Source organism: Mobula birostris, chromosome 10 (assembly GCF_030028105.1).
Source record: "Mobula birostris isolate sMobBir1 chromosome 10, sMobBir1.hap1, whole genome shotgun sequence".
Taxonomy (NCBI): Eukaryota; Metazoa; Chordata; class Chondrichthyes; order Myliobatiformes; family Myliobatidae; genus Mobula; species Mobula birostris.
The window spans coordinates 105,512,014-105,524,525 of record NC_092379.1 but is presented as its reverse complement, the minus strand read 5'-3'; the positions used below and the strand labels follow the sequence as shown (position 1 = coordinate 105,524,525).

Below are 12,512 nucleotides of genomic sequence, written 5' to 3'. Positions count from 1 at the left end.
GATGCTTCCTCTTACCTCAGAATCAGAACCACACTGAGAAGCAGCTGGCTATTGTCCCCTGCTTCATTACCAACCTCTGGAGATCTTCCATCTACAGCCTCCATCTTCATATTTCCTCTACACCATACTGCTCATTTCTACCTCCTACCTAAGATCGACTGTTCCTATAGGCCTACTGTTACTCTTGCACTACTGAACTCATATTTGCATATCTCAACTCCATTTTGTCGCCAGTGGATCAGTCACTTTCCACCTACATCCGTGGCATGTAACATGCTCTCTCTAACTTCAAACGTTTTCAGTTCCCTGACCCTGACAACATTTTCACCATGGATCTACAATCCCTCAACTGTCTCCACATCTTTCTTGGTAAGAGACCCAACTAGTTCCCCTCCATTGCTACCTTCCCCCATCTGGTAGACCTGGTACTAACCCATTGCAACTTCTGGTTCCTTCCATTTCCTCCAAACCATGCCTGCCTGCCTTTATGTCAACTACATGGTTCCAAGACCACTTTGCAAGCCTACACAGAAAATGTTCCTTGATCTCTTTCTCTGTTACATTGACTGCATCCTGCTTGTCAATTTTATCAGCTTTGCATCCAATCTTCCACCCTGCCCTCAGATTAACTTGCTCCACCTCTGACATCGCTCTTCCCTTCCTTGATCTCTTTGTCTCCATCTCTGGAGACAGATTATCGGCCAACATCTTTTGCAAACCCACTGACTCCCAGTTACCTCTGGTACACCTCTTCCCATCCTATCACCTCCAAGGATGCTATTCCTTTCTCTCAGTTCCTCCACCTCCACCTCCTGTCTCAAGATGAGGTTTTCCATTCCAAGACATCTGATGTCTTTTTCAGAAAAGTGTTTCTGCCCCACCACTACCAATGCTATCCTCATCTGTATCTCCTCCACACATTTTCCCTCACCCTACTCTGCAACCCTCTCCCCAACATAACAGGAATGGGGTTCCCCTTGTCCTTGCCTACCAACAATCCAATACATCATCCTCCACAACCTCTGTTGGGATCCCGCCACAAGGCACATCTTTCCCTCCCTCACATTTCTGCTGTCTGCAGAAATCACCCTTGCATGCTTATCTGTACTGATCTCCCTCCTAGCACTTATCCCTGCAGCTGTGCTAAGTTACACCTGCTCTTAAACCTCCTGTCTCTTTCAGGCTTAAAATAGTCTTTCCAAATGAGGCTGTGCTTCACCTGTGAATCTGTCAATGTCATATAGTACACTACCTCACTACTTTTTTATTTGCTTTTTTGCACAACTTATTTTAACTATTTAATAGACATATACTTTAACTGTTTTTTCTTTATTTATTTATCATGTATTTCATTGTATTGGTGCCATAAAGTTAACAAATTTCATGACATATGCTGGTGATATTACATCTAATTCTGATTTATTGTATTCTGTGCTCCCAGGGCAGCCTCTATATAGGTAAGATCCAATAAAAATTTGGGGGGGGGGCACTTCAGCGAGCACCTTCACTCTGTACACTGCAAGAACCAGGATTTCCCCGTGGCCACCCATTTCAATTCTACTTCCCATTCTCACACTAACATGTCTGTCCACAGACTTCTGTACTGCCATAATAAGACCAGGCACAGGTTAAAAGAGTGATGTCTAGTATTCTGTCATGATAAGACCAGGCACAGGTTGGAAGAGTGATATCTAGTACCCTGTCATGAATCTCCAACCTGAAAGCATCAACATCAATTTTTCTAACAGCTGGTTACCACTCGCGTTTCCATTTGTTTTCCTTCATACCTGTAGCCCCCTCACCCTTTTTCTTCCCCTTCCCCACTCTCACAACCTATTACCTCCCACTGATTCCCCACGTTTAATCTATGATCTACTGTCCTGTCCTATCAGATTCTTTTGTCAACCTTTTGTCTTTGTCAACTGTCATCTAGCTTTCGATGTCATTCCTTCCTCTCTCACCCACCCACCCACCGACTTTCGCTCCCTTACCTGGATTCACCTAATACCTGCCAGGTTGTGCTGCTTTCTCTATTTTTTATTTCTGGCTTCTGTGCGCTTCCTTTCCAATCATGATGAGGGGTCTCTGCCGAAAACATAGACTACTTTTCCCCCTCCATCGATGCTGCCGGACCTGCTGATTTCCTCCAGGATGTGTCTGCGTCTGTGTTGCATACAACACTGATCTGTAGAGCATATATCCTAAATATGGAAAAAAACTAGCATTTAAAGATTTTTCACATTCCCAATGAAGGTAAATATTAAGATTTAGCAACATTTTTTACTGCCTATAGTATAATCAATTACCTGCTGCTCACACTGACCAGAGATCAACTACTCATTAACATTGTTTCATTTTTGTTACAGGATTATCCTCCTCAGAAAGATCTCGTCAGAGCTGTGTCCATTCTAACAGGTTATCTAGTCCAGTCTACGGGTTCCAAAAGTTGTAATCTTACATATATGGCTGAAGCAGATCCCAGAGGTAATAGAGCACTGTAAAAATGTCAGGCTGTACAGTTTGTTTCTTTCACTGCCTGGAGTTGATTGTGTTTTTTACATAACTTCCCACTTTTGTGTTAACTTACGTGAGTTTCATCGGGCCATTCAACTCAAGATTTTGTAGAGAACCATCAAGAAGCTAATAACACTTGTTGGTCTTGTGGAATGATTTGGATGTCACAACAGATCTGATGAAAGCATTAACTCCCATTTCTCCATAGATTTTGCTGACCTTATGGATATTTAGGTTTTAGACTTGTTACAGGGAGGTTATCAAACAAAATTTGATTGTAATCCACACAATGTTAGGGCAGATGGCTGAGTATGGTGCATCTCTGTTCCCTTACAGAAGCTGATAGCTTTGATGGAACCAGATGAAAACTGCTTGTTTCAGGTGCTGGTATGCGATGCATGCAGAGTCATTGCAGCTGCTGAGTATGATCTGACCTTTGATGTTGGGGATATTAGCTTGTTAGAGGTTTCATTGATACTGCCAATGGATTTGGAGGACTTTTCAAAGGCGGTGTTGGTTCTTCTGTACTTGAAAGTTCCTGTAGTATGTTGTCTATACATCCAATCTATAATGAAATTTATTTGGAGCCAACTGGTCTCCAGCCATTCTTCCTTGTGGCTGAAGGATCTGTGAATACAGATGAGGTGATGGATTTGATTCTTAATGTCTGCTGTTGCTGAAAATTAGCTTCTGACATAAAGGAAGTTATCTTTGTTTGGTGTGGTGCAGTGGGGTCAAGTTGATTATGGATCTTTGCCTTCTAAAGTAAAAATGGAAAACATAGAATGAAAAACTCATCAGTTATTGAATGTCTTCTGGACATATAGTAGAAAGCCCACCCTTGTGTTTTGATTAAAGAATCAACCACGGTTTGGACTTCTCCCTACCTCTTCCACATGTGTAAGCATTTTGGTTCCAGAATGGATACAAGAAAGGTTGAACAGTTTCTTGGTTGTCCTGTACATTATCTCTACTGTAAAAGTGAGCATTAGAGGCAAGAGGAGGTATTGCAGCAAGAAAGGTTGAAGAACAGACTGGGAAAAAATTAGTAAGTGTTTTGTGGAGTTCTGTGCTAATGTTTACCAATCACAAAGCGGTCCAGGTGTTGAAGCTATGGATGCATTTTTTGATAATCTGAATCTGTCCACACTGTCAACAGATTCAGTAAATACACAATGCTGATATAAGCCTAGATGAGATCAAGAAGGTCATCTCTTCCCTCCCCAATAATAAGGCAGCAGGTTCTGATTATTTTAGCACGGAATTCTTCAAAGTATTTGGTTCAAAATTGTCACCTCTGAACTTGCGAATGTTTAATCACTCTAGGACAGCTTCCAGATTGCCACCCACTTTATGTAAAGCCAATGCTTCTCTGATTCCAAAACCAGGCCATGATCCAAAGTGGTTTCATCATATCGCCCCATTTCGCTGCTGCCCATTGAAACCAAAATTCTTAGGAAAGTCCTGGCCAATAGGCTAAAAGAATGCATTTGCTCTATTATTCATCCAGATCAAACTGGCTTTATGCCAGGTAGACAGATGCATTTTAATTTGCGTCATCTTTTCAATATTTTATATACAAAACATGCAGAAGAGGCTGTAGTCATTTCATTTGATGCGCAACATGCGTTTGACCAAGTAGAATGGCCATATATGATGTTTGCACTTAAGAAATTTGGATTTGGACCATCTTTCATTAAATGGATTGAGATAATTCATTCACACCCATCTGCTTCTATTATCACTAATCACAATATTTCCTCCCCTTTTGCAATTCATCGTGGGACTTGTCAAGGCTGCCCCTTTCTCCGTTTTTGTTTGCAGTTATCATTGAGCCACTGGCTGTTAGCATCCAACAGGACCCTTTGATAGCTCCCATTGATATTCATGGACATTACCATCACCTTTTGTTTACGCTGACAATGTCCTTTTATATATCTCCAGCCCACAAACATCAATATCCGCCCTTCTGACTCTAATTAATAATTTTGGTAGTTTCTCAGGTCTCTCCACTAGTTAGGATAAGAGTGAACTAATGCCAGTCACTGCAGTGGTTAATACAGTGTATTTACGGTCCATTCCCTTTAAAATAACTTATGATAATTTTTCCTAACTTGGTGTGACTGTTACAAAAAACCCAGATGACCTTTTGCAAGTGAAATGGCGGAACAAAGTTGAGCAGGTTAAACGCAATGTTGACTTTTGGAAAACCCTTCCAATTTCTTTGGTGGGGAGGGTTAACACAATCAAGATCATTATACTGTCACGATTCCTTCATCTTTTCCAGTCAATTCCATGTTTTATTCCTCTGTCATATTTTAAGCAATTGGATTCAATTATTATACCCTTCATTTGGAATTATAAAGTCATTAGAATTACTGAAAAACACTTGTCAAAGCCAAAGGAAGCAGGTGGTTTTCCCCTACCGTACGTTAAAATATATTACTGGGCTGCCCACCTATCCATTCTTGCATGGTGGAAAGAAGGCCCACCCTCTACCTCAGACTCGTGCCCAGCATGGTTACTCATAGAGCGAGTGCTTTGTAAGAAGACTTCCTTACCAGCTCTCCTTAATAGCCCTACTGCAGTTAATAAGTTACATTTTAGTAACAGCTTTGTAGTTGGCAGCACTATAAGAAATTGGAAGTAGATTCAACTACACATTAAGGCCCCAAAAACTTAAATTAACACTCCGATTTGTGACAATCATTCCTTATTGCCTGGCCTGAATGATACTGTTTTTTCTACCTGGAAACAGAGAGGCATCTGTAGTGTAGGTGACTTATATATTAATGGAAACTTTGCCTCATTTGCGCAGTTACAAGCAGTTTACAATACCCCTGTATCTAGTTTTTTTTAGATATTTACAAATTTGAGATCATGATAGGAAATATATACCTAACTTCGAAGTTTTAGACAAACATGAGTCCCTGGAGACAATAAATAAATTTGATCCTGTTACTCATAGTGCGGTATCCTATTTTTATCAGATCCTACATAATGGAGCTCGGGTGAATACTGCAGGTCTTAAACAGGCATGCGTGGATGAATTGGGTATAGAACTGACAGAGGAGGTCTGGGATGAGTGTTTAAAGAGTATACATGATTGTTCGGTCAACGTCAGACACCGACTTATACAGTTTAAGACATACATAGACTTCATTATTCCAAAGAAAAGTTACACAGTTTCTACCCTGATGTTTCACCAGTTTGTAATAGATGTAAATCTGTGAACAGTAACTTGTCACATGCATTCTGGTCATGTTGTAAGCTTTATGCATACAGGAAAAGTATTTTTCACTGTTTCTCTGAGGCTTATGGGAAGCAGTGGGAACCAGACCCGCTTATAGCCATTCTTGGAGCAACAAGCTCCCTATTTTCAGCCAATAAGTATGGGAAAAAAAGGCTGTATTGTTTGACATGGTGATTGCTAAGAAGTTAATCCTGCAAATATGGAAAATGGACTCTGTGCCTATGTACCATCTGTGGCTGAGAGAACTGGCAAATACTTTGCATTTGGAGAGACGGAGACTATGTAATGAGGACAGAGGGGACATCTTTGAAAGAATATGGGGCCCTGTATTGGACTTTCTTACGGGGTGAGGACTGAGGTTTTTTGGTGTGGTGCACCTCTGCTGTGTATGTTTACTTTTGCCTTTATATGTTTCTCCCTTTTGCTGCTCAATATTTAATTAGATTTTGTTAAGGTCGTGGTTTTTGTAGATGTGCTGTTTTTGTTTTTTGGTTTAAAAAAAAGAATATGACCAAAAACAAAAGAAAGATTGAAAAGAGAATTAGTGCTTTGATAAAGCCTTGTTTAACCCCTGTGCCCAGTGAGAAGGTGTCCTTGGATGTGAGAGGATCAGGCTTTTATGTCATTGTGGAGTAGATTGAGAACAGTCACATTTGAGAAAGATCCCCAATATGAGTATTTTAGAAGGGAAAGGGATCATCTCATAAAGCAACAATAATGACTGTTTAAGATGGGTTGCAATACTATATATTAAAATAATTGTTACTTTGTCTCCACCTGCATCTTTAATAAAGTTTGTAGCACTTGTTGCTATGTCTGAGGACTGTACAGATATGCCTGTCCTTTCCAGAATTTCTGGAGTAGAGACATTCCAATTAAACACAGATCCACAGTGCATGTCATTCTGCTGTGCCGAAAGCTAAACTCTACTATTACTTTGCAAATAGTCTCAACACTTTACTCCACACAATGCATGAAGATGTGGCATCTACTCAATCAATACAGTAGAACTAAGTTTGTGAATTTGCTATATGAATTTCTAAAAGCTTGGTAGGTCATAAACACCAATTTCCGACAGTGAAAATATAATGTTTTAAATCATTGTGTCTCTATTTAGCCAGGAAAAAATGCTTGCTTTAAACTTTTAAGTTCTGGGAATGTTTACTGGTAATCCAGGTCTGTATTCAGTCTTTCATACCATTTTATTACGGAAAATGTTAGCCTTTATCATAATCTTTAAGTTTGTTTAAAACTGGTTACATTAAAAATATTATTGATCACATTTTAAGATTTGTTAAAGGATTAGAAAATTGCGGTGGAGTTTAAAAGAAATCGACCACTTTAGGTTAGTTGGACTAACTCATGAAGTTTTAATCATTTTTATCAGGGTCTCTACCAAAGTGGGTCATCAACAAAGCTTCACAGTATCTGGCTCCCAAAGTAAGTTTTAATTACTTAGCATTACCTTATGTAATGAGTGTAGATCATTTTTTTGAAGTAAGTGTTTGATTTATACAATCAAGATTATTTTAATATATGTAAGGGATACAAGTCATTATTGTTGTGCTGAGTTTCGTGAGAAAGCCACTGTTGGCAGTTGACATCAACAATTTAAAATGTATTGAAAAATTTGCCGGTGACACTGTATTGATTGGCCTTGTCTCAAACAATAATGAGGTGGCCTACAGGGAATAAGTCATCTCTCTGACACAGTGGTGTCAAGAAAACAACCTCTCCCTCAATGTCACAAAAACAAGGGAGCTGGTTGTGGGTTACAGGAGGAATAGAGATGGGCTAACCCCTGTTGACATCAATCGATCTGGGGTTGAGAGGGTAAACAGCTTCAAGTTCCTTGGCATCCACGTCACCAACGACCCTCGTAGTCTGTACACACCAGGTGTGTGGTGAAAAAGGCACAACAGCGCCTCTTTCACCTCAGCCGGTTGTGGAAGTTTGGTATGGGTCCCCAAATCCTAAGAACTTTCTCCAGGGGCACAATTGAGAACATCCTGACTGGCTACATCACTGCCAGGTATGGAAACTGTACCTCCCTTAATCGCAGGACTCTGCAGAGAGTGGTGCGGACCTGTAGTTGTGAACTTCCCATGATTCAGGACATTTACAAAGACAGATGTGTATTTTTAAAAAAAAAACCCAAGCCATCCCAACCACAATCTATTCCCGCTGCTACCATCCAGGAAGCGGTACCGCAGCATAAACAGGCTCAACAGGCAAACAGGCTCCGGGACAGCTTCTTCCACCAGGCCATCAGACTGATTAACCCGCCCTGACTTGAGTGTACTCTATATCACATTGACTATTTATTATAAATTACTAAGATTGCACATTTAGGTGGAGACGTAACGTAAAGATTTTTACTCATGTATGTGAAGGATGTAAGAAATAAAGTCAACTCAATTCAATATTCAAAACTAGCATCTAATCACTAATGCTATTTAGCAAACCCTAGCATTTTGTATTGAGGTCATGTACCATTTGTACCATCTTTGTGGTTTCTGAAGTGCATTCGAATGCCGTAATATTGAGGAATTCTGATATTAATGTGTCTATTGTAAGTGTTAACCTACCATGGGTGGTTTTTCAATGTTAAAGAAGCTAAATAAACTTTAAAGCTACATCTCTATTTGAACATATTTTTAGGTTCTTAAGCGACTGCACAAAGTGTGTCTCAAGTACCCGGAATGGAAAGGGAAGAACAGACCAGACTTCAAACCATGGCTCTACCCAGAACAGAATAGCCTTCCAACCATGAGTCTTGATGTACTCTCAATCCAGCATGCAGATTCACTGGAAAATATAGATGAAAGTGCCTTATCTGAAGGGAATGGTAGTGATGAAGAAGTCTTAAAAGGCTGAAACCACATTGCATTATTCCTTCATAATACTGTAAGCCCTTGGAGTTTGCAGGAGGAGGGAATGTTCATAATTGGCCCTTAGAATTTGGGTAGCAAATTCTTAACAATGGGTTAATTTTGTGATTTGGGAGGTAGATATTATTGAATCAAGGTTACTTATACAAAGCATCTGACATTCATACAATAAATTAGATCTTTGCACTTGCTGTAGTTAAATTTGTGATTGAGCAATTGAAAATAATCAGTCACAATAGATTTCCAGTATATCTGAATAGGCCTCACAGTTAGAAATACCTGAATTAGTGATGAAGATGACATGAAAATTTATCCTTCAATGAAAATGAAGAATCTTTGAACTGCAGGCATGGTGGGTCTCTGGTTGGATGGCATGGGAGGAGGGGCAGGTGTAACAATATTTATGAAGAGCATGTGATGTTTCTTTTTCTGCTTTGATCTTAATTTTTTTTTTTTTTGAAAATACTTATTTTAATATACAGCATCCTCCTTCCAAGCAATGGTTCTGATCACGATGTGATAAATTTGTGATGCAGAAATAAGAATTACATCCAGCAAAGTCTCTTTTCTGCTGAATCACTGGTGATAATGATGCACTGTATTTTGAACTGCTTTCCAATGAAAGGGGTGAGAAAGTAATCCTAGAACTTGAGTTTTCAAAATTATCTTAGTTTCGTAAATGTGACGATACCTTTGTACAAGGTTTAGAAACTTGTGTCCTGATGTTGAAGGTGTTGGTTGGGTGTTGCAGGTCTGCATCTTCTTAGTGAAGCAAGTCTTCTAAGGTATTGGGCACAATGGTTCACTACTTCAGTTACTTCCTACCTTCTAGAATTTAAACTTTACCACTTGATTCCCATTTTAAATACTGGCTGCACTATTTCTTAAAAATGCTACAAACAGGCAATTTTGTAAATGAAGGGAGATTGAAATTGGCAGTGGGAATTGGGGCTGAAATTGAAAGTTCCCATTTAAGTATGAGGTATGGAAATAGAACTGAGCTTAAGTATGAGATTAAGGGATACCAGCTGACAAGGTAAGTAGGAACTTCGTTATCTTTTCATGTTATTGTCTTTGACAGAGTTACGCTTGTTTAATTGGGGTTTGGGAGTTTGGTAGATTTTGTACATTACACATGGTGAGATTTTGTGTGGGGAGCAAATGTTTTAAAAAAGGGAGGAGGAATTTTGAGTTTGTAAAGGGGTAGATGGACCAAAATACTTAACATAGTTTCATTAGTAAATATTGCTTGGACTTCTGGGGGGGGGGGGGGGAGAGGAGTGAAAAATTATGCTGACAATGTTCATTTTCATTTTTTAACAAATTGAAAAGTTGCCATGAATTAGTATCCTCCATGCACTATCAGAGAGCAGGGCTCTGTCAACACGACCTCTGACACATGGCATGGAATTGAATGTGGGACTGATATGTTAATACGGCCTACAGCATTCTTGTCTGATCTTCAGAATTACAATTTAAAAGCATCTTTAAATTCAGAAGACTATTAAAGCCAATGTGCTTGTATTTAATTAACTACTGATTTGTGAAATAGACTTTAACAGCAGCAAACTTAAAAATTATACTTATAAAGCATAATCAAGAAAATAAGGCAGAATCTTCATTTTCTTCCTATAATCTCAAAGAAATTTTCGGCATTTAATCATGAAGAATGTAAATATCCAGGTGCCCTTTGAGTACTGGTGTTAGGTATATAGTTGGTGAAGGAAAAAATGGAAGTGCTATTTTGAGATCAAAATCATAGAATTACAGTTGGAATATTTTTAATATTTTGTTACGTGAGCTTGTATTTTTGTAACAATTCTGGATTCTCAATCTGAGTAAATGTATGCAAAGTTAAGCTTTCCACTAATAACAGATAACAATAATTAACCTTTTTAATGTTTTCTACTACTTATTGGGAATTTGTCTTTTCTATTTAATTGGAATGATTATAGAGAGGCCCCCTTCACAGAAATGATTTCCCTGCTCAATTCAGTAACACTTAAATGTTAGGGGATACTTAAGATGAGCCACCACATTTGAGGCATTGCACATCAAGTATCAACGTTCTACTGCTTTTTAGCATTTGTTTCATCTGAGGTCTCTACATGTTAGAAGAAAGGCTTTAAAATATTCTATTTTTTGTGTAAAGATGCTGATGTTTTTGTAATGAAGTTCATTAAATTTTAACACCTTGCTAAGGTTGGCATTTTAAAATAGTGTTGTCGATCAGGTGAATCATGATTTTGTTCTACTGTTGTCAGTTATATGACTGATTTGTATATGAAGCATAAACCAACATAATTTAAAGGTTTACCAAAGGCCTTGTGATATGTACCTGAAATTGATAACACCAAGTAATTAGTGTTATTTCACCCACTCTGGAAGTAAAACAGCTAGAATATTTTTTTAATGGTGCTAGTAGGTTTTTAATCATTATAAACAACCTGAAAATGACATTTGACCATTGGGCATTGTTGAAATCTTAGTAATATTAATTTGTTATCATTAAGTTCTTTCACTTTGTTTTATCATTGCTGATAATTTTCCTTTGGGTTTTCAAGTCAATGTTAAATGTATTGCTAGGGAAAGAAGATGGAAGGCTGGGCTTGTTTTGTTGCATTGAGTCTTTCATCGACTGTTAGAAAGCTTTAAAATTCTCTTCTGTACTTTAGATTCACTAATGCACTTTTCCTCCTACTTGTGTCACAAAAACGAAATGCTGCATGACTTCAGTAGTGTTCCATTGCAACAGATTTGGAGTTTTCTCCTAAAGCATTTTACAGAAAGAGTTAAATAGTCCATTCAGTGCAACTGCGGACCATCTCGTTAACTTCTAATGGACTATTTTGTAAAACTGAAGTTTTTCTTTGAGGAGGTAGAATCTGCAACCTTCCAATTAGTAGGATTCAAATGTTGATTCTGTATTTCATTTGAAACATCTTTAAATCTGTAATATTCTCTGTTCCGGCTACTACAATAAGAGAATCTGTCACATACATGTATTTTATTTCTGCTTTAATACCTCGCTTAAAATATATTGTGCCAAAAAATATTGAGAACTTGTATTGTCTACTGTTCCATTGTTTGTGTGTTTTTGTGCTGCCATCTAAGTCAACTTTGTTGTATTTAGGATATAAGATGGACAATTAGAAACGATAACACCACCAACATGTAACAGTGAAACTGGACTCTCCACCTTCTTCCTCAAGAAAGGGCTATTGGAAGAGAAAATATCAAATATTTTCCATTTAAACAACTTTGGGTAAATTTAGGGAACAATTTTCATACACTGTAACCCTTTTCTATCAGCAATGGGATGGTATGGAATTGTTCAGTTTATATATTGATAAAATTCCCTTGCACTAGTATTTATCTTCCTATGTATTAATGATTTTAAGGTATACCGTTTCTAACCAACCCACCTTCCAAGAGAAATCTCATAAGATGAAGAACCTAAGCAAAGCAGAATTGTGCATTTTGCTGCTAGCTTCACAGCATTAATGAAGAATATTACTGGTAAATATGTTTTGTATGAATGTTGTAGATGCTCATGTTTATTTGGATATTGAACTGTAAGGGTAAAGTTTATTTTAGTTCAACCATGATTATCATTTATTTTGCTAAACTATATTTTGTGTGAAGGTTATCTTTTAACATCAGAAACCTGAATATGAGCAAAAGGACCCTCATAATTAGATTTTTTAAAGTCATTAATTTCAAGTGGTGTAAGCTTGCCAAAGTGATTTTTGCACATTATACTTTGTCATACAAGCTGATTTACCTGGGTTACATTAATAAATGTATGTTTAAAATATTTCAGACAATGATTAGCTATTGTGTTTTGGCTTTGG

General features: G+C 38.0%; 1 protein-coding gene across 4 annotated transcripts in view; it reads left to right on the top strand.

Moving 5' to 3' along the window:
- stard14 (START domain containing 14) overlaps nt 1-12,475 on the top strand; it is a 32,904-nt gene extending 20,429 nt beyond the window's left edge. For 2 of the 4 annotated variants that reach the window (XM_072270756.1, XM_072270754.1), the window contains exons 4-6: nt 2,367-2,484; nt 7,155-7,207; nt 8,429-12,475. In XM_072270756.1, coding sequence (XP_072126857.1) covers nt 2,367-2,484; nt 7,155-7,207; nt 8,429-8,644 — 387 coding nt within the window. In that variant the 3' untranslated portion in view covers nt 8,645-12,475. The remainder of the gene's footprint in view (nt 1-2,366; nt 2,485-7,154; nt 7,208-8,428) is intronic. The other 2 variants (XR_011887562.1, XM_072270755.1) reach the window with 2 other exon arrangements.
- The last annotated feature ends 37 nt before the right edge of the window (nt 12,476-12,512 follow it).